The sequence below is a fragment of the Juglans regia genome, chromosome 13, assembly GCF_001411555.2.
Source record: "Juglans regia cultivar Chandler chromosome 13, Walnut 2.0, whole genome shotgun sequence".
Lineage (NCBI taxonomy): Eukaryota > Viridiplantae > Streptophyta > Magnoliopsida > Fagales > Juglandaceae > Juglans > Juglans regia.
Window position 1 is genome coordinate 12129501 of NC_049913.1, and position 21292 is coordinate 12150792.

General features: G+C 40.3%; 2 protein-coding genes across 2 annotated transcripts; one reads left to right on the forward strand and one right to left on the reverse strand.

The window, feature by feature from the left end:
- On the forward strand, positions 1–1351 carry LOC108999566 (zinc-finger homeodomain protein 11-like). The gene has a single exon (XM_018976469.2). It carries the CDS (start codon positions 216–218, stop codon positions 1158–1160), a length of 945 nt encoding a protein of 314 aa, XP_018832014.1. The 5' UTR covers positions 1–215; the 3' UTR covers positions 1161–1351.
- A 3700-nt stretch (positions 1352–5051) lies between these two features.
- Positions 5052–9724, reverse strand: LOC108988805 (TATA box-binding protein-associated factor RNA polymerase I subunit B). Its single transcript, XM_018962172.2, has 4 exons — positions 8895–9724; positions 7635–8474; positions 7321–7454; positions 5052–5741 (listed from the first exon to the last, which is right to left on the reverse strand). Exons 1-4 carry the CDS (start codon positions 9523–9525, stop codon positions 5103–5105), a joined length of 2244 nt encoding a protein of 747 aa, XP_018817717.1. The 5' UTR covers positions 9526–9724; the 3' UTR covers positions 5052–5102.
- Between the last annotated feature and the right edge of the window lie 11568 nt (positions 9725–21292).

Consider the following 21292-nt stretch of genomic DNA (forward strand, 5'->3'; position numbering starts at 1 on the left):
TAATAATCATCATCAGCACCATCATGTGATGTTCTGCTATTATCATCGTCATCATTTGTCTCTCAAGCCATTAGAGTTCTTGTTTCTCCCTCCCCCCTCTCCCTTCACATCCAATTTTTTTTTTTTGTCCTAGACTCCTAAAGAAATCCTCTCAAACTTAAGGAAACCCTAACCTCCCAAACTCAAAGTCCCAACTTTTTGTGCCTGTCTGAGCCATGGACTTGAACCCCACCACCACCAACACGTCTCTCACCCAAACCCCAGATACAGATACTGAAACCCCACCACAGACCCAGCCTTTCAAGTCCTTATCCTTCGCCAATGGCTCCCTCAAGCCCCACAACCGCCAACCCATAATCTCGCCACAAGCACAACCACCACCTCCAGCAGCAGCAGCAGCACCGGTCATGGTGGTGTCCTACAAAGAATGCCTCAAGAACCACGCTGCCAGCATGGGTGGCCTCGCCCTTGACGGCTGCGGGGAGTTCTTGCCCTCCCCCACCGCTACGTACTCCGACCCAACCTCGCTCAAGTGTGCAGCTTGTGGCTGCCACCGCAACTTCCACCGCCGCAGCAGTGAAGATCCCACCCCCAAAATCCTTAGCATCCACAACATCTCCTCCCCAAGTCCAAGCCCAAGCCCGGTATGTTCCCCGCCACCAGTCTCACGTTTACCACCATCCCAGTACTACTACTCGTCTATGCCGCAAATGTTGATGTCTCTCAGCACCGCCTCTCCTCAACCGTCCGATGAGTACCACCCAAAATCCCACCCTACGGTGATGAGGGCAGATAACCCACTTGGGAGAAAGAGATTCCGAACTAAATTCACTCAGGAACAAAAGGAGAAGATGTTTCTGTTTTGTGAGAGACTAGGTTGGAAGATGCCGAAGAGCAATGAGATGTTGGTGGAGGAGTTCTGCAATGAGGTTGGGATCGATAGGAGGGTCCTCAAGGTTTGGATGCACAACAATAAGAACCCTTTGAGGAAGAAAGATCTGGGTTGTGGTCATAATAGCAGTGTCAATGATGAAAATGGGAATGGTGATAGAGTTAACTTCGAGACCAATGCCTATAGCTGCAAAAAGGAGATTGATGACAATGGAGGTGGCAGTCTTAATCTTCATGTTTCTACCACTGGGTCCTCTTCTTCATCTTGATCTGAAGATATGGAGAAGACAAAGCATGCTTCTTTTTTTTTTTTTTTCATTTTCCTTTTTTTTTTTTTTCTAAATGTCTGCCTTGCTGATCAATTGTTACTGATTACTCACCTTTTATGATGGAGAGGAATAGAAGAGAGGTTAACAACGAATGCTAAGTAATTCTTATTAGTTATGAGTTTGTCTGTTAATTGACGTGTAGTTCGATTAATTAATTGCTATCCCAAATATTGATTTAATTAATTGTCGCCGACTTTCTTGCTTAGTTTTATTCATGACTTTCTTTAATTTGATCCGTCTGCTTTCGTCAAGTTGATCGCCAATTCTGGGTTAATGATCACATCGTTGTGGAATTTGGTGGCTCAACTTACTATTATCTGTTTGATAAAAGCAAAAGTCTCCCAATAGGTCAGATCCCATGCTTATTTGGTCCAAAACCGAAGCTTATCAATTTCCGGGTGCAAGTTGTTATGATTTGCCACCTGCAAACCCTGTCCTTGCTCATTTATAGAGGCATTCCTACTTTTGCAGAAACGTGCACCCTGGTCTGGTTGGAGAGATAATGGCACTGATGGGGTTTGCCGGTTTGATGTACCCTGGAGTACTGGGGCAAATTGAACCTCCAATACCTTGTCCTTGCTAGAAAATTTTCTAATAGTTACAGTATCCTGATAAATGTAACAAATTTATATATATAATAATAAGCACTCCTTATAAAAGATGATATATAGGGGGGCATTCGATCGGCCTAAAGCTTTGTTTGGCAGTTAGCGTTCTTTAGTTCTTGCACCAAGTAATTAATGGGACTCGTTTTCTGTTGCTAATGTGATGGGACTGAGATTTAATTTTTGTATGTTATCTTTGGGTTTATCTGAGCTTTAAAGGCAAGAAGGATTTGAGCTGATCTTGATTAATGAAAGGTGACGGAAGGAGACAGGCAGCTGGTACCCTGACGATCTGCCACCTTTCCTTATTTGGTTTGTAGATTAAAGCGGCAAGTTTTGTTTCTCCTTTGCTGCTAATGACAAAGCTTTGATAGGATTAGACGGGATAATTGATTCGTTTATATCTCATCCACCGTGTAATGATCAATACCACTGATGCCTTAAATGTGAATATATATATATATATATTACTGTTCTCATTTTTAATTTGTGGCAGCCTTTTGGAAGTTAATATTTATATAAATTTAAATTGATCGTGTTGCTTAATTATTTTTCTTATTCAGAGTAGTTATTTTATTTCGAAATTGTTAGGTTTATTTGTTTATGCAATTATTTTTATGTGGTTGTTAAACGCCATACTGGATCTCGCTCATAGACTGTACGTACGTGGGCGTGACCAAGTGGTTGTTTTGCTTTCCTTGCACTCTTTCTGAGGTGCCGTTAGTTTAGACAGTGAGTTGAGAGCACTGGTATTGATTTTTCTATATGTAAAATTATATTTTTAAAAAATTAATTTGATATAGTAAGAAAAATTTACATTAGATTATGAAATTATGTATTTTTTAGTAAAATAATTATTTTTTCCTGAAACTATTTTTTTCTTTCTTATTTGTTTTTGTTGGTGTCAAGAGAGAGAAAAGCGAAAGAAATGTTTTAAGAGAGGATTTTGTTTCCGTTTGGGTAGAGAGAGAGAGGGAAGAGAGAAAAAAAAAAAAAGATTTAAAAAATGAACAGTATACATTTAAATTTATAAAAATATTATTCATAACTATATAAATTTTTAGATATGCATAATCCAATGCAATCTAATTTAAAATTATATTATTTAAATATATAGATGCATATGTATATACATAATTTAATGCTAGTGAGATGAAATAAATTGAGATAAAAATTAAATAAAATATTATTTTTTAATATTATTATTATTTTAGAATTTAAAAAAGTTGAACAATTTATTATATTTTATGTACAAATTTTAAAAAATAAAATATAATAATAAAATAAAATAAAATACTTTCATTATCCAAATGGGTCATTAAGCTCTAAGTCTGTTTTAGTTTGGGGTACCGCGTGTTAGATTATAGGTATATATATATGACAATTTAAGGGAAATAGCTTGGGAGAATTAACATCAAAATACAACTCCTATAAATGAATTAGAGCCTATTTAAAGATATGATTAACCCCTTAAATGTTTTTGCCACAAAATAATTTTAGAAAAATAAATTCACAAACTGACTAGATTTGATGTGGTACATTAGATTGTAAAATAAATACAACATATCACATGAAGTTATGTCAGTTTGTGAACTTATTTTTATAAAATTTATTTATGATTATAGCATTTCTCTATAATTTATGGTGAATAACTACGAGTATTTATAAAAGTGTGAAGCGAAATGGTTTATGATGCAATGAAGGAAGACAACTTAATTGCGAATTGGAGCTGACAGCAATGTTTCTCTAATTCTGATAAAGAAATATGGAAATCGTCAAGATTAATATATAGATGATCAAGTTCACGAATTAAGAACTCGATCACTTGTCAAATTATATATAGTTCGGAATCAATGTACATATGACAGAGATTTATTGTTTTCCGTAAATTGATGTTGTTTATTCTCTCTTTTTTTATTGCATTGTTTATTCTCTCAAACAGTCGAGATAGACTGTACGTGTTTATTTAAAAATTAAAATATTTATGGGTTGGTGAAATTAAGGAGTTGAAATTTTTGTTGTAACTTGACGTTGAATGATATATAATATATATTGACATAATGATTTAAATAAAAAAAAGTAAAAAAATCAATAGTTTATTTGTTTGTAAAAAGAAAATATAAGGTTAAAGAATGACAAAACATCAAGATTAAAAAAAATATAAACTTCAGCAAAGTATCTAACTGTGAGACTATTAAGGACTTTTTGATAAAACATGATCATTCATTAAATTCTATAAGAGAGTTACACGTCAAATGGTCAAAGGTCTTAAGGACATTTTGATAAAATATTATCATTCATTAAATTCTATAAGAGAGCTACAAGTCAAATGATCAAGAATTTTAAGAACTTTTTGGTAAAATAGAATTTAATGGAAAGATAACAAAAGTTAATGGAAAAATAATAAAAGTTACTATTCACAGTTAGATAACCATTTATTATAATAGAGTAGATATATATATATATATATATATTTCCAGAAGCATTTGGAAGAAATTGAAGAGTTTTTGCAAAATATATATATATTTTTTTTAAATTAGTTGAAGATCCATGCGTGTGTGGTACATTATAATTTAGATAATTTATTCTATGATTTGTTGATAAATGAAGAGAAAAATAAGTGATGAATCATTTATAGGTACCTTCGTATCTGACTTCTTGAGCTTACAACCACTCATTTTCCAAAAAGATATATTTTAATCCTCCAACATGACATTACATAATAAATTTGAGGGAATAAATTTTTAACTTTACCTTAAAATAAAGTCCTCTTCCTTTTTTATTAAGCTCTCATCATTGTAATATTCTCTAAAATCAGTTGTGTCACGTTCTTTTTAAGTTCATTATAATCAAGCAAGCAGTAATGATAGTAATGAGCCAAGCCCAATACGCTAAAGAGGAATAAGTACTTTTTTTTTTTTTTAAAAGTAATAGAGGCCCAAATACAGTTCAGTTCGGCCCTGAAATGTAGGTCAGATCCTTCTTTCATCCATAAATCATTGATTATTGTCTAATCTAACTTGACAAAATAACCACGAGGTTTAAGATTCCGCAGTCCTCTTACGAGCTCTAGGATTTTATAGGAGTTTGATCTTAGCATGAACCATGCATTATCGTTTATTTTTCAGGAAAATGTTATATTCTCAGTTCTTTCCTACCATGCTGAAATGGTATTATTATCCATAAACTCTTAAATTTGTTATTTTAGAAAATAAAAATGATCTTATGGTTGAAAACTAATCACCACGATAGTCTAAGTAACGAAGTGGTAAAAATCTTAAATATTCAAGTTTGAAAAGCCAATGGGATCATCAGCAGCATGTTCTGATGCAACATCACTACAGAACTCGCAAGAAACATTAGGTGGCGTCAAGTGCAAGCAATGGTCGATTCTATTTTCCAACCAAGCCAGTCTCCTCTCAAGACTCAAAACCCCAATGTGCATAATCCGAATGTCAACTTGCGCAACCCTTGCACAAGCACGAAGCAGTATGTAATAATCCGCATGAGCGACGTAAGTAAAGGCTCCCTCGTCCTTCTTCCTCACATAGTGAAGGTAATCAAATCTTTTCACATTGACCCTTGGTGGAATGTAACAGAACCTATTCTCCTCCATGTCTAATTTCAGACGTTTGATGGCTTCACTTTTCAGTGTTTCAGCTAAAGCTTGATCATTGTGTTTCGAGTTTTGATCACCCTCTTCACTCTGAGGAGAATTATCATGACCATCCAAGCCCTGCTGCGAGCCATCCACGCGGTAAGTTCCGTCATCTGAGGATGTGGCGCCAACATATGCTTCATCTCTCATGTTCTTGTTATCTTTAGACATATGGCTAACCCATTCTTCATCCCTTGAACTCTTTTGGTTAAAAGCAATATTTTGTCCCTCTTTGAAATCTTCTGACGGTTCAGAATCCTGGGAAACATGCAATTCGTTACAAGTTAGAAATAGTAATCGGTGTTATTTACCAGATCAAACTGTTCTTCCAAAGGATAAGTTTATTCCCATCTAAAACCCCAGAAAAACAACCCCACAGAACTTATATAAGATGAAAGTTTAACGTGACAACAAATCTTGAAGGGAGACATCCAGTGGAGCTCTTACTATATCATCTTTAGACCTCATGCGAGGGTTAACATGAAGGGACAAGAGTACAGTCACAACTATACGAGGAATCTATCAGAAGTGCTTAACAAATATACTTATTAGTATCCACAACCCAGAGAAACCACCGCAGAGATTATGCACACAATGACAGAAAAAACTGCTTAACAGATGATCGATTACAAGACATCAAAACTCTCCTCAACCTTCAAATGGCCAAACAGAGATAAGACTATCATGTTCGAATCACAAGTATAGGATGAATCTATCCTTTACACCGGCAAACTGAAAAGGAGTAAGTCCCAGTATGCCTTCTTGAGATCTTCAATGAAATATTGATGGCAAAAAATAGATAATAATATAGGCTTCTGTGATAGCATAGTCCTGCCAAAAAAAGAACTATGTTTTTTATATTTGGCAGGAGATTGTAACAGTCATCCATGAGTGCATCACCATCAATCTTTTGATATGAATCTATGAAGTAGCAAACAAGGAGGATGGTGTTAGAGAAAATCATTTCAATTATAAAATCCACTCTTACCTACGAGCCTAAGTTTTGGGGGCAAATGGTGATTTAGAGTAATGTCGGAGCAGTGGTTCTAAGTTTGAATCCTAAATAGGTCCACATTTTGTGTCTCTAGCACTAGAGAAGTGTTGAAGAATATAATTGAAATAATAAATTCACCTTTTCTGATAACCTTAAACTTTTGGAATAATTGGTGATTTAACATTTTGGTTGTGTATGATTTTTTTTTTATAAGTAGTTGTATACGATACTAAGAGTTAGAACGCATACAAGCAAGTTTCTAGCTTTTAAATCTAAATTTCGACCTCCACGAGTAAAATTAATTTTCTATTTTGTACGAGAAAGCAATGTCGACCTGTACATCAGAGATCTATCAAATTAAGAAAAAAAAAAAAAGGCAAACATCTACTTTGCTAGCAGGCTTGTTTTCTGTTCTTGTATACTTAAAAGATTAGATCATATAGTCATTTGCTTTGATGTGATAATACCTTTTAAAAAAGAAAGAATCCGTATGAGCTTTGACGTGATTCTGTCCAACATTTTCAAATTCTCTTCATAATTTCTGAGGTCTACAAATTATTTTAGAGTACAAATTGTACTGACAACCATTGTTATTTACATGGAAAGTTTTGGATTGCTAAATAACAGGGAAAATGTAACTGGTGAAGTCTATTACCAATTCATCTTCCCAAGGACAAGAACTTTTTTTTTTTACAAGTAAAAAAAGAGGCCAAGAAACTAAGGAGGCCAATACAAAGTATCATTCAGCTAATAAGGAGCCAAAGGTAATTCAAAGATTTATCAATTACGGGTACACCTTTGGGGGTGGAAAAAAAAAAATACCCATGTCAAGCAGTAAATTACCTTCTCATTCTGATAAAAATCCCAAAATTCTTCAATTAGCTTCTCTTCCTCGTGATTCTCAAATGAAGGTTCTAATCCAGCAAAAATCACATCTTTACAGTACTGGAGATATGTTGGTAAGTCCTTGGAATACTCTGTCAACAGAAGATAAAAACTTAATAACTTTGTAGCTATAGATAAATAATAATAATAAATAAAAAAAGAGCTGTTAGAACAAGGGAATTCAACAATACTAGAACAACCATCGGAATTAACAAAAGACAGTTGTTCATAAAAAAAAAAAAAAAAAAAAAAAACTGAATAAAAAGAATTACCATAGGTGTCAGAGATCTCATTATATCTTGCTTCAAGCTTGCGCAGAAGCTCTGCAGCATCCAACTCAGACATCTGAACTTTTGGCAAGTTTCTATTAAAAGTTGGAGTCGAATCATCCACATTTTGAAAAGGAGAACCAGATACCTTACTAGCATCATCCCCCATATCGGAATCACCTGTTGTGTCCAATTTTTCTATCGGGTTGGATGTGGGGGAGGAACCATCATTACTAGACAAACTCTTTTCCCATTCTCCAAAACCATGTATGTTATATAGAATTCGTATTGCCACAATCAGTATTGACATCACACAAACACGAGTGGGAAGCCTCAACTCATTTGTTGATAACCATAAATCTGGAGACATTGACCAGTCATGTATGCGGCATGCATGAGGGAGGATCTTTTCTATTGGAAGACATAACTTCTGGAGATAGCGGGAAGCTATTGCATAAAAGTTGACTGGAGGTAAATTCAAGCCTATGGACTGAGCAATTGATGCTGCCATCGATTCCAACTTCTGAAATGGAAGAGCTTGAGAAGGTCTAAACATAATATTTGAATTTACTGGGCAGGCGCTTGATGGCCGTCCAATGCTTTTTTCAATTTGAATAAAGGCAGCAAAAAAAGGAAGCCTCCCTTCAAGTGACCACTTCACCATGTCTGTCGGCAGGATTGCTTCCCTGGAAATATGACAAGCCAGAAGCGAAACAGCTAAAGAACAATATAATGGTATCTTCTTCTTCAAGGATCTATACCAGATCATTACTGCTCGCTGACCATACATATTATGAGGTTCTGTGCTGTATTTGGCACGCGGCTTGTAAACTTCTGGTTCTTCTGAAACCAGGGAAGAAATGTATTCACATACAAGAAAAAAGCCATGGTAGAACAGCATCCACCTTGTTACAAATCTTTAGCAACTAATCAACATGATAAAATCTTGCAACTTGCAAGCATACCTAGTTTCATCCAAGATATGAACACTTTAAAAAAAACTTAAGGCAATAGCAAAGAATCATATGCAAGAACTACAAAAACCTAAAAGCACGTCCGGGATTTTCTCATACAACATCGAAAAATATCGGCATGATCGCAACGAATAAAGGCTAAAGCACATTTTTAATTCTCCCTTCAACAAATTTCATTGCAAGACATATGTGGAGAATCAATTCCCACATAATATGTACATAACGCCCCCATTCACTTTCAACTTGTATAAGAGCATGTTTGTATTTACCTACAACGATGCTGTTATACCTGGTGGCTGCGTTTCGGAGTCCTGAATGGCGTGGTCGGCCCAGTCGTCGTCAAAGACCCCAGTGCTAGCCACGAACCTCATCCAGAGGGTCCCAGCAAGCCCACAAATCAAGGGGCTCACCTTGAATTCCCTTACCAACGCCTCGCACTGGAACTGAATCATTAGCTGCACACCCATCACGTACCTGATCCTTATCTCGTTGTAATAATCCTCAAAGCCCGGACCGACACCCTTCCCCGAAGAATTCCCAAAATCCACGGGTCCCGAGGGCCCCACCCCGTCGTCGTAGTCCTCTTTCTTAACTGGGTGCTGTGGGTTAGGGGTGGCTTCGCCAGCTTGGTTTAGGGTATTCCAGAATGAAAGGGAGTTTGTGGTATCGTAAAGGGACTGGGACTGGGAGATCGGCTCAGCCTTGATGGCGGAACGATTGCGGCGCCGACTGTAGCTGGCTAAGTAGATTGCGCCACCAGCATCGCCGCCCTTGTCGATGAAGTCCTCGTCGGCGACGCCGGTGTCGATGATGTCGTCGGCTCGGGCACCGCAGCGAACGCAGTAGAAGAAGCCGTCGGAGCCGTCGTCTAGGCCCACGTTGCCGCAGGCGTGGCAAGCCCAGTTCTGAGGGTCCGACATTTCGGTTGCAGATGCTTTTCGAAGCCCAGTGGATTTCGTTTTCTGTAACTAGCTGAAGGCCTTAGGGTTAGGAGAAGTGGATATGGCGACAGCGGTATGAGTTCGGGAAGGGAAAGACAGAAGTGATGAAGTGTAACCTACAAACTAGAAAGTGAAAGTGGCCGTGGGCCTGGTGGGCTTGGCTTGTCATGAGCCAGTGAGTATCGGTTCAGAATAAAATCGGTCTAAGTCATTTAGATATTGAATTGGGTTGAGGTGAGATTTGTTTGTTATGAATAGTAATGAGTTGAGATGGTAGAGTAAATTTTATAAAATCTACTTAAAATGAGTTTAAATATATTTAGATATTAAGATGACTTTATATATATATTTATGAGAAGTTGAAAAAGTTTGTGGGTTCCACGTGTAAAGAAATGTTGAATTGAAAAAAGTTATGAGTCCCAAGTGTAAAGAGGTTTTGAGTTTAGATGAGTTTAGTAATTTGAAATATGAGTGTTTAGATGTTAGACTTAACTTAAAATTAGATTGAACTGAGTTAAACTCAAATGAGTTTAACAACCAAACATGGCCTTAGTGTTGGGTTGGACCTCAGTATATTTAGCCCAATTTCAAGTAGTCATTTTGTTTAAGTCCAGTCCATAGTCAGTCTTTACAAATTGTACTCACTGTAGCAAAGTACCTACGAGGGAAAACAATTACCATCAAACAAAATATAAGAAGTGGAACGTGTAATGAAAAAACAATCAATGAGAATTCTACAGTATTTTCCTATCTATCTTTTTCCCTTGTCTCTTTTTGGAGAACCACTCCCCTCGAAGTGAGTAGAACAATTGCAGAAAGACAGTAATCCATAGAGGTGTGTTACAATTTTGGTTTTAGAGAGACACCGATCTCTATATGCCAAAGAAAAACAAAAATACTACAATGGCAGAAGGAACAAGACTTCATCAATTACAAGATTGGCTCACTGTCCCAAAGAAATCTACAGACTCTCAGTATCAAACTCTGGAAGTTGACATGATAACGTTGAAGAGGCAAAATGACTCCATTGTGCAACAACTGGCTTTGTTGACTGTGGAGCTGCAGAGGAATCACCACAATAACTTCCAAGGGGAATCATCAGCAAGAAGATCTAGGGATCAATAGTCAATAGGAGAGATCCAAGCTCGTATGGTGCGCCTCGACTTTCCCACCTTCCATGGAGAGGATCCTACAAGCTGGATTTACAAGATGAACCAATTCTTTGCATTTCATAATACTCAATCCCAACATCGAATTCGATTGGCATCTTTCCAGATGGAGGGAAGAGCCTTGGTGTGGTTTCAAAATCTGGAGGAGTCAGGCCAGTTACATGACTGGGACTCATTTACTAAGGACCTGTTGATTAGATTTGGTCCCAATGCATATGATGATCCTATGGAATCTCTAACCAGACTTAGACAAACAGGGCTCGTAGAGGAGTACAAAGGTAAGTTTGAAGCACTAGCAAACAGGTTAAGGGGCTTATCAGATAATTATAAACTTAGTTGTTTCCTAAGTGGGTTGAAAGATGAAGTGAGGGTACTTGTGAGGATGTTTAACCCTACCAGCATAACCAATGCTTATAGTCTGGCCAAACTACAAGAAGAAAACATTTCCATAACCAGAAAAAGCCCCAGATCTAGCATCTCATACTCACCTGACTCAGGAATCCTGAGAACACCAAACACCAGCCATATAGATCAAAATAAAACCAACCTAAAAAAACTATTCCCCATCCAGAAAATAAACCAACAACAAATGAAAGAAAGGAGGGAGAAAGTGCTTTGTTATTATTGTGATAACAAATAGAGCCCTGGACACAAATGCCAAAATCCTAAGCTGTACCTTTTGGAGGAAGTGTTGGTTGGGAGGGATGACAAGGACATTATGGTTGATGAAGAAGAGGAGGAAGTTGGTCAGGAGGTGTTAGAGTTACCTACTCAAACTGAAAATCTAGAAATATCTTTGCATGCTTTAACTGGTTCACAAAACCCAAAAACAATGAGACTAAAAGGGAGACTAGGAAATCAGTGGGTAACAATTTTGGTTGACACTGGATCCACTCACAATTTTTTAGACCCTGTTGTAGTAAAAAGAGGAAAGGTGCATGTGGATTGTAGAGAAACAGTGAAGGTACGGGTAGCTAATGGGGAACTATTGCCCAGTGAAGGGGGATGTAAGGGCGTGAGACTAAAAATACAAGGTGTGTTAATTAAAGTGGATGTCCATGTACTTGTGCTAGCAGGTTGTGACATGGTCCTAGGCATTCAATAGTTGAGGGAATTGGGCACTATTTCATGAAATTCTAAAAATCTGTGTATGCAGTTCAGCCTTGGAAATAAGGATGTAAAGTTACAGGGGCTATCCCCTTCCCAACTGATTGACGAGGGGTCTTTGAACATCTTAAATAAGTTGGAAACTAGGGGTATACTACTGCAGGTGATGGAAGCTAAAACTGAGGGTAAACAGATTCACCAAAATGAAGTTTCTAAAGAAATTCAAACATTGCTTTCTCAGTTTGAAGATATTTTCCAGAAACCTAAGGGCCTCCCTCCACCTTGATCTCATGATCATGTAATCAATTTAATACTAGGGGCAAAACCAGTGTCTATTTGACCCTATAGATATCCTTACTACCAAAAGGATTAAATTAAAATGATAGTGGAAGAATTGTTGAAATCAGGGGTTGTCCAATCCAGTCAAAGTCCATACTCCTCACCAATCCTATTGGTGAGAAAGACAGATAGATCTTGGAGATTATGTATTGACTACAAGGGCTTAAATGGGGTCACAGTCAAGGACAAACTTCCTATACCTATTGTAGAGGAGCTTATGGATGAATTGCATGGTGTGAGAATTTTTTTCAAGCTGGATCTTCGATCTGGATACCACCATCTCAGAGTTAAGCTCTCAAATGTGCCTAAGACAACTTTTAGGACACATGGAGGAAATTACGAATTTCTTGTAATGCCTTTCGGCTTGACCAATGCCCCATCTACATTTCAAAGCCTCATGAATGATATTCTATTTATATTTGCGCAAATTTATATTAGTATTTTTTATAACATTTTGGTGTACAACAAAACAGAGGGTGAGCATGTGCAACACTTACAATTGACCTTGGAAATCCTATGAAATAACCAGCTCTATGCTAAACAGCCCAAATGTCACTTCGGATGTACAAAGATCTCATACTTGGGTCACTTAATCTCAGGACAAGAGGTCAGGGTAGATCCTGAGAAGTTGAGGGAAATGAAAGGCTGGCCTTTACCTAAAACTATCAAGACATTGCGCGGGTTCCCTGGCTTAACTGGATACTACTGCAGATTTATCAAAGGCTATGAGGGTATTGCAGGACCCCTAACTAGAATGCTAAAGAAGAACTAGTTTTAGTGAAGTGAAGAAGCCAAGATGGCTTTCCACAAACTCAAGGAGGTTGTTACCAGCCCCCTGTATTAGCTCTCTCAGACTTCACTCAGTCATTCACCATAGAGTGTGACGCTTATGGTACTGTTATTAGGGCTATTCTAATGCAGATGGGGAGACAAATTGCTTTTCACAGTCAGACTCTAAAGGGTAAAGTCTTATTACTCTCAACTTATGAAAATGAGTTGTTTGCACTGGTTTCAGCAGTGCAAAAATGGAGGCCATACTTGTTGGGTAGGGCCTTTGTGATCAAGACTGATCAATAGTCTAAAATATCTGTTGGATCAAAAAATAGCTACCCCCATGCAGCAAAGATAGAAAACTAAACTATTGGGTTATGATTTTCTGGCCGAATATAAAAAGGGTTCTGAGAATAGGGAAGTTGATGCCCTCTCAAGAAAGGAGGTAGAGATGGAGGTCTCATTGATGCTACTGACCTTTCCCTCTATTGGATGGGTGGAAGAACTACGGTCTCTCTATACTCAAGACCACATGCATGAATTGTTGCAACAGTTTCAAGAACAGAAACTAGGTCAAGCTTATAATATGAAAGATGGGCTGCTGTTATACAAGCACAGACTTTACATCCCACACAGTAAGGAGTTCAGGCAAAAGCTACTTGAATTAACCCACAACAGCCCTTGGGGGGGGTCACTTAGGATATGATAAGACAATCCATAGAACCAGAAGGGACTTCTACTCGAAGGGACTAAAGAATGATGTAAAAAATCCTTCAAGGAGTGTGAGGTGTGTCAACGAGTGAAAGTGGAGAATCCTCACCCCAGTGGCCTTCTCTAACCCCTACCTATACCCTCTAAGCCATGGATCCATATTTCTATGGATTTTATTGATGGCCTTCCACCCTCTAAGAGTTTCAACTGTTTATGGGTGATGGTTGACAAATACACCAAATACAACCATTTTACCCCCCTTAAACACCAATACACAGCCAAAAGTGTCGCTGAGCTCTTTCTAAAAAACATCCTCAAACTCCATAGCCTTCCACAATCTATAGTCTCAGATCGAGACAACACATTCACTAGTCATTTTTTACAGGAATTGTTTTATTTACAAGGAGTGCAACTGTCTATGATCTTAGCCTACCACCCCCAATCTGACGGTCAAACCGAGGTGGTAAACAAAAACCTGGAGGGTTATTTGAGGTGCTTTTCCAGTGAGCATCCTAATGACTGGTCAAAGTGGGTGGCTTTAGTGGAATGGTGGTATAACACCACCCATCACGCCTCTACAAGGATGACCCCATTCGAGGCTCTCTATGGCTACCCACCCCTCAAACTCCTAAACTATATCCCAGGCACAACTAAGTGGGAGTAGGTGGACCAAACACTAAAAACCAGAGCCCTCATCTCATATCTGTTATGCAACAATTTACATAGAGCCCAAAATCACATGAAAAAATACGCAGATACCAGAAGAAATGAGTGGGAGTTTGATAAGGGTGAGTGGATATACATGCGCCTAGAGCCGTATAGGCAAAACTCCGTGAGTTAGCAGTGGCATTTGAAGTTGGCCCCAAGATACTATAGACCCTTTCAAATCGTTGTCATGGTGAGAACGGTTGCCTATACGTTGGATCTGCCCCCTTTTGCACACATCCACCCCACAGTGCACGTTTCTCAGTTGAAGCAAAAATTGGGGTCTCAATTCACAGCCATCCCGAACCTTCCTCCCTTAGACGAGCAAGATGTTTTGCTCCCAGAACAAAAAGAAATACTCGGGAGAAGGATGATCAAGGCTGGAAACTGTGCAAAAATATAATTTTTGGTTTGTTGGCACTATCACAATTTTGAAGAGGCCACTTAGGAGGGCTATGCATACCTCAAAGACAACTTCCCACACCTTGTGGGCAAGGTGTTTTAATGGAGGAGGGAATGTAACAAGATGAAGGGCCTTAGGGTTAGGAGAAAAGGATATGGGCAACGACGGTATGAGTTCGGGAAGAGAAAGACAGAAGTGATGAAATGTAACCTAGAAACTAGAAGTGAAAGTGGTTGTGGGCTTGGTGGGCTTGGCTTGTCATGGACAAGTGAGTACCGATTCAGAAACAAGCTGCAGAATAAAATCAGTCTCTCAAGTCATTTAGTGTTGGGTCGAGCCTCAGTATATTTAGCCCCATTTCAAGTGGTCATTTTATTTAAGTCCAGTCCATAGTCAGTATTTACAAATTGTACTCACTGTAGCATGGTACCTAGGAGGTAAAACAATTACTATCAAACAGAATATAAGAAGTGGAACGTGTAATAAAAAAGCAATCAATGAGAATTCTATCGTATTTTCCTCTCTACCTTTTTCCCTTGTCTCTTTCTAGAGGACCACTCCCCTCGAAGTAGAACAATTGCAGAAATACAGTAATCCATAGAGGTGTGTCACATTTTCGTAGGTGTCTATGAAGAGATTGAAGCTTTTAAACTTTGGCAGCGAGGTCGGTCGGTTCGGCTTATTGGACTTCGTAAGACTGTAAAGGCGTAAACTAGTAAGTTTGAGAGTCCGCTCCATATGTCTTGGTCGACTCCTTCTATAAATCAAAATTAAGATTTTATTTATAAAAATTGTTGTTATTATTATTATTGTTATTACCATCAAGTCGTGTAAAACCTTGGAGAACATCTGCGAAGATATATTTTTCACATCAATTTATGAATATAATTTTTTAATTTGATTTAAAATCAACTTGTAAGAGTATAAACTAAGCTACTTTCGATTTTGAAATGAAACAATTTCAATTTCATTCCATAAAGATTTGCTCGTTTAAGCTTAACAAACACATTAATTCGACTGAATATATGTTTATAATATTCGTAATGGTTACTGGAAAGGAACTTGGGGACCATGTAATAGTTCCCTACTTTGATTTTTAGCATGAGCAAATTATATATTTATGATTGCCTTACAAAAGAGAGAAGTAAATAAAATGAAAAATTCAGGTTCTTTAGGGCTGAGCACCGACTTGTCGGAGTGGAGTCGGATTTGAACTTTTTTATTGGACTTTTTTTCTTAGCCCATTTGAAATTTCAATTTGACAATCTTGGACTCTCACTAATTGGATTTAGGCTTCTAGATTTCAATTTTTTTTAAATAATTTTTCAATTTCAATTTTATTAAAACATAACCAAAACTGAAAAAATAATTAATTGTACAAATTAATGTTATTATACATTATTATTATATGTTATTATATGTTAATATTTATACAATAGTATTACATGTTATTATATATTAGTGTTTACACATTAGTTTTTATTATTCATTAGTGTTACATGGTAGTTGTTAACGTCGTGTTTCACACACCTTTGAGCCAAGTTTCAACAACTCAGGTCTTTAGAAATGGGCCTACAAAAGATGGAGAGCAGTGTAACTTAGAGAGGGTGGCCTTGGGTTTGGATAACCTTCGATGCTAAAATTAGTAAATATTCTTGGAAGTTTGTAAATAAGTAAAGGAGTTTAGGGATCAGAGATATAAATTCTCGTACCTGGGATATGAAATTTATACTATCAGTCTTGGGGGACAGATCGTGCATGCCCCCATGAACTCTGCGTCCTTTGTATTGCTCTCTGTGTCAGAGCTTTTAAATGATACGTGGCTCTGCGATGGCGTCATTAATGTGGCGTATTGTTCGGATAATGAAACCATTAATGTGGCATAGTTATGCGACCTCCTTCTCCCAGACTGCCTTCTAGATGGCCTGTTGATACTATTTCTGTCAATAGATCAAGGGTTCCCCGCATATTACGCCTGTCATGGGGGCAGAAAATCGAGGGTTGGACACTACTTGAGGGACCTCCAGATTGACGAGTCTCATCTCTTGTAGCACCATCCCTCCTGCAGGTTGCATCCAGAAGACTTTTTCAGTGGGCCGGGTTGAAGACTATTTGCCTTGGGCTGGGACTTTGGTCTCACTTCTCTTTTAATCACAGCCTTCTTAGGCTTAGAGAAGGGAAAATCCCCTTACTGTTACCCTTCTAATTCTCACCGGACGAGTATGGTATGAATTTCATCACTATCCGAACCTACCTTGTCACTAAGGTCGGGATCCCTTTATGGATGTGTGCACTGCTCCGAAGTCCGGGGAGGCTTCAATCATTTGGTAATCCTGGCGATGTTTCCCTATCATTCTTGATTGGCTCACCTTTTGATGACGTTTTTTCAAGTTCATTAATGTGAGGTGTTAGGCGGCTCTTCGCGTTCGCGTTGCTTCATAGACTACACTCCCAAAATTCAAAGCGTCATGTACTTTCCCCTTCTACAATTGGGCGTGAGAGACTAACCGTCACCTTCCCTCTATATAAAGTTGGAGTGAGGTGTGGTTTCCATCTACTAGGTTGTAACCGTCCTACTATTTCAGTTTTTTTCAACCATTCTTTCCTCTGTCCAATCTTCTTTACTATCTCATACATTGGTGGTAATGGCCTCTAAAACATCTTCCCAACCCAATGTTTCCGGTGGGGGTTCTACTGATATTGGGTCGTTGTTCGGGGGTGGTGGATGGCGTTCAAGTGCCATAACGTCGATGCTGGCTTCCTTGGCCTTTACTTACCAGGTAGCAGAGTCAGTATTTTTCGAAGTTCCTTGCTCTAACGAGGGTGCCGTCGATGCAGAGGGTCATTCCATAATGGTGGCCCTATTTCCTTCTATGTTTACGTGCGGCCCGAGGCTACCTTTCCCTCACCCTGTTTGCAACCTTTTGAACTGCTTGGGTCTGGCCCCTTTCGAACTACACCCAAATGCCTGGAGATTGTTGATATGCTCTAGCATTATTTGGCAGCGTTCTCTGCTGGAATCATACCCAAACGATGTGGATCTTACTGGCTGTGAGTTCCTTCTTACCCATAAGGTGCTACGGCAAAAGGGAAATGTCTGCAGTTTAAAGGCGACACACGGCCTAGACACCTTGGAGTCGAGGTACCGCAAGGTAAAAGGCTGGTCTCCCAAGTTCTTCTTTGTGTCTGGCCAGGGATGGGAGTTTCCAGTCGGTGCAGAATAACCCCAAAAGCATATTCTCCAAAGTTCTTCTTTTCGAGGAGAGCTTAAGAAGTTTTCTACCTCCCCTTGGTCACCTTCCTTCTGATGATAGGGCGACCGCAGCCCGACCTCAAGTTATTCTTGCTTGGAAGTGATCCTCGGACCATTCCCCGTCAGGTAAGGGGAAAAGACCTCGCCAAGAGGGTGCTCGGGTTCACAGCAGGCCCTCTCCTGGAGCTTCGAATCCCTTTTGGATGTTATATTTTGCAAGGGTTTGAAGAGTCCGGTTGCTGACCCGCTTGGAAGACTAAGCCCGCACTCCATTAGGGAGAGCTCGAGATGCCTCAAGTTAGTCCGCCCCTTTTGGTTCCCTAAGGAGGTAACTTTTTCTGACAGTTGCAGGGCCAATCTGCTCTTTCACTATGATTGGAGTCGGGATAAATATTCGGACTGCCCCAAGGGCTAAACCCGCTCTCCTCCGCGGGAGGGATAAGGCAACCTTTAGGCCTACCTTTCCCTATAGTATCCCGCAAGGAGTTAAGTCATTCAGGCATTCTTTTACTGAACATGCTCCCACTCGTTGACATCACAGGGAAATGTAACATTTTGGACTAGGCTGGCGTTAAACCCATTATTCATTCGCAACGGAGGTCGGGATAAGTATTTGGGTCATCGCATGGGCTAAACCCTCTCTCCTCCTGAGGGACAAGGCAACCTTTAGGCCTACCTTTCCCCATGGTACCCCGCGGAGAGGTAAATCATTCAGAAAGTTTGTTACTGAACCTGCTCCTACCTGTTGACGCTTACGAGGAAGGTAAAGTTTATGACTTCGAGTAGCTGAGGACTAACACGCACTCCATCTCAAGAGGAAAAATGAAACTTTAAGGCCTATCTTTCCCTATGGTATCTAGCAAGTAGGTAAATTCAGACAGCGATATAGCTGGCCGCTCTTCGCCGCGATAGGAGTCAGGGTAAACTATTCGGGTTGCCGGGAGGGGGGGCATGGCCCACTTTCCATTGTCGGAGGGGTGGAACATCCATCGACCTAGTTCGCCCCTTTGGTCTCGCGGGAGGTTCTTTGTTCGGGTAGTTTCAGATTGGAGTCACTCCCGCTCGTTGATATCGCATGGAAGGTAAGTGTTGGGTCAGGCTGGTGCTAATCCTACTCTTCGTTGCAGCAGAGGCTAGGGTAATTTATTCGGGGAGTCATGAGGCCGATCCCGCTCTCCTTTGAGGGAGGAATAAGGCAACCCTTAGGCCTATCTTTTCTCATGGTATCCCGTAGGGAGGTATGTTATTCGGGCAATTTGTGACTAGACCCACACTCGCTTGTTGAAGCCAACAAGGAAGGTAAGCTTTCATCTCCAGGCCGGCCAAAAGCTGACCTGCACTTTGCTGCAGGAGAGATAAGACAACTTTAAGGCCTATATTTCCCTATGGTGCCCTCTGGGAGGTAATAATTAATTTGTCGATGACCTTGTCATCGTAGATTTCGATAGTTGCAAATTGTCACATTGGTGCTTTGCTGGTAACATAAAAGTTTGAAGTAAACGTTTTGTATTGTCCTAAAAAAATCAAATTCTCATTAAATATAAAGAAATCACACGTTGGATAAGAGACAAGACCACGGGGAACGAAGTTTTCAGCCGGGGAGACTATCATCCATTCTTCCTTCTGGGGTCGTGCACTGCCCCTTACTCCCCCTCGAGCCTGGCAGGCTGAGTCATAGACAGAGGCCTGCAAGGCCTGCCATGTCTCCTTTAGTGGTGCCCGACCTACTCTTTCCCGGTAGTTTTGTCCAAGGCGGGCCCACCATTCTTCTGCTTTAGCTCTTGGACGTAGCATTATCTTGCTAAGATTTGTTCGCCTCAGGCTTCCCCCACTCCTTGGGGAGTTGGGAACTTCATTTTGAGGTGGTAGGTCGATGTGATGGCCTGCAAGCTGTTGAGAGTGGGAATCTTGATAATGGCGTTGTATGACGACGGAGTCTTTAAAAGTAAGCCGACCATGACAGGGGCTGTGCAGGGGTTGCTACCAACAAGAAGGGACAACGTGATGGTTCCCACAGACTGAGCCATACTTTCGGAGAAGCCTGTCAAGGGCATGGGAGCCGGCCGCAGCCGAGCAGCATCTATGCCCATTCTGGTGAAGGCTCCTCATAATAGGATATTCGTAGAACTCCCATTATTGATGAGGATTCTGCGGGTGGTGAAGTTGGTGACAAGCATAGTGACCACTAACGCGTCGTATTGGGGGTACAAAACCCCTCATCGTCGGCCTACGTGAAAAAGATGGCAGGATTAGGGTCACCCCTCTGATGTTTGGTAGGATGATACTCAGTCGAGCACACCTCGTGATATTGGGCCCGTCTGGAGTGTGCTTTCCTACTTGAGGAGGTAACGCCCCTGCCCGCGAATCCTCTTGCTATGGTTCGAATTTCTCGAAGTGGGGGCTGTTGCCGCGATGGAGAACAAGGATGATCTTGTTGCGGTTCCTGTACCGGTGGCTGCCGCGGTGGACTGTTTGCCCGCTTGTGTTGATTGCCTCGATCTCGACTCATCTTTTTCGACCTTCCCCTTCTTTCCTGCTCCACTCTTCAAGCCGGGCAGCTGCATCACCTCTCCTGCTCCGCATACTCCCTCCTCCCTTGCTGGGAGAAATAGTCCTCGGTATTGTGCGAGGTGGACCGATGGTATGTGCAGTAGTGGCGTGCTACTCCCCGGTCGTCTTCCCTTTGTGCGACGTGGGTATTGGCCTAGCGAATGGTGAATGTGGGCTAGTCGTACTGTGGTCCTGGTCCCATTGCTGTGACTTCCTCTTGTCTCTTTTCTTGGGAGCTCTTCTCTAGTTTCTCGTGGGGCTTAGCCTTGGTTGCGAACTTCGTCCTTTTCTCCGCCCGCTCCAATTCCTTCCTTCGTGGCTCTGTCAACACTCGAAGGGTGTCTTCTCCGTCGATGAAGTTGTCCAGCTGGTCCATGAATTCTCACAACATCACGGGGGTTCTCCTGGCCAACTCGGCCATAAACTAGGATCGAGACCAAACTCCTCTTAGAAGTGCCACCAAAGTTATCTTCTCATCTTGGTCATCGGTGGTCATACGTTCATTGTTGAACTGAAATAGGTAGAACTTTAGGCTCTCGTTATCGATTTGTTTGATGGTTAGGAGGTACACCACCGAACACCGCCTCCTTCGACTGGACATGAACTGGGTCAGGAACAGTCTGGCCAGCTCGCCAAAACTGTCCACCGATCAATTGCCAGTGACTCGAACCAAACACTTGCAGGCCTCTTCAGGGTCAGTGGAAATGCTTTACATGCTACTTCCCCTGGAAAGCCATG

Coding starts and splice junctions, on each gene's coding strand:
- LOC108999566 (XM_018976469.2), top strand. CDS start 216: ATGGACTTGAACCCCACCACCACCAACACGTCTCTCACCCAAACCCCA.
- LOC108988805 (XM_018962172.2), bottom strand. CDS start 9,525: ATGTCGGACCCTCAGAACTGGGCTTGCCACGCCTGCGGCAACGTGGGC. Junction 7,455..7,634: donor TGAGATCTCTGACACCTATG/GTAATTCTTTTT, acceptor TTCTGTTGACAG/AGTATTCCAAGGACTTACCA. Junction 5,742..7,320: donor ATTTTTATCAGAATGAGAAG/GTAATTTACTGC, acceptor CATGTTTCCCAG/GATTCTGAACCGTCAGAAGA.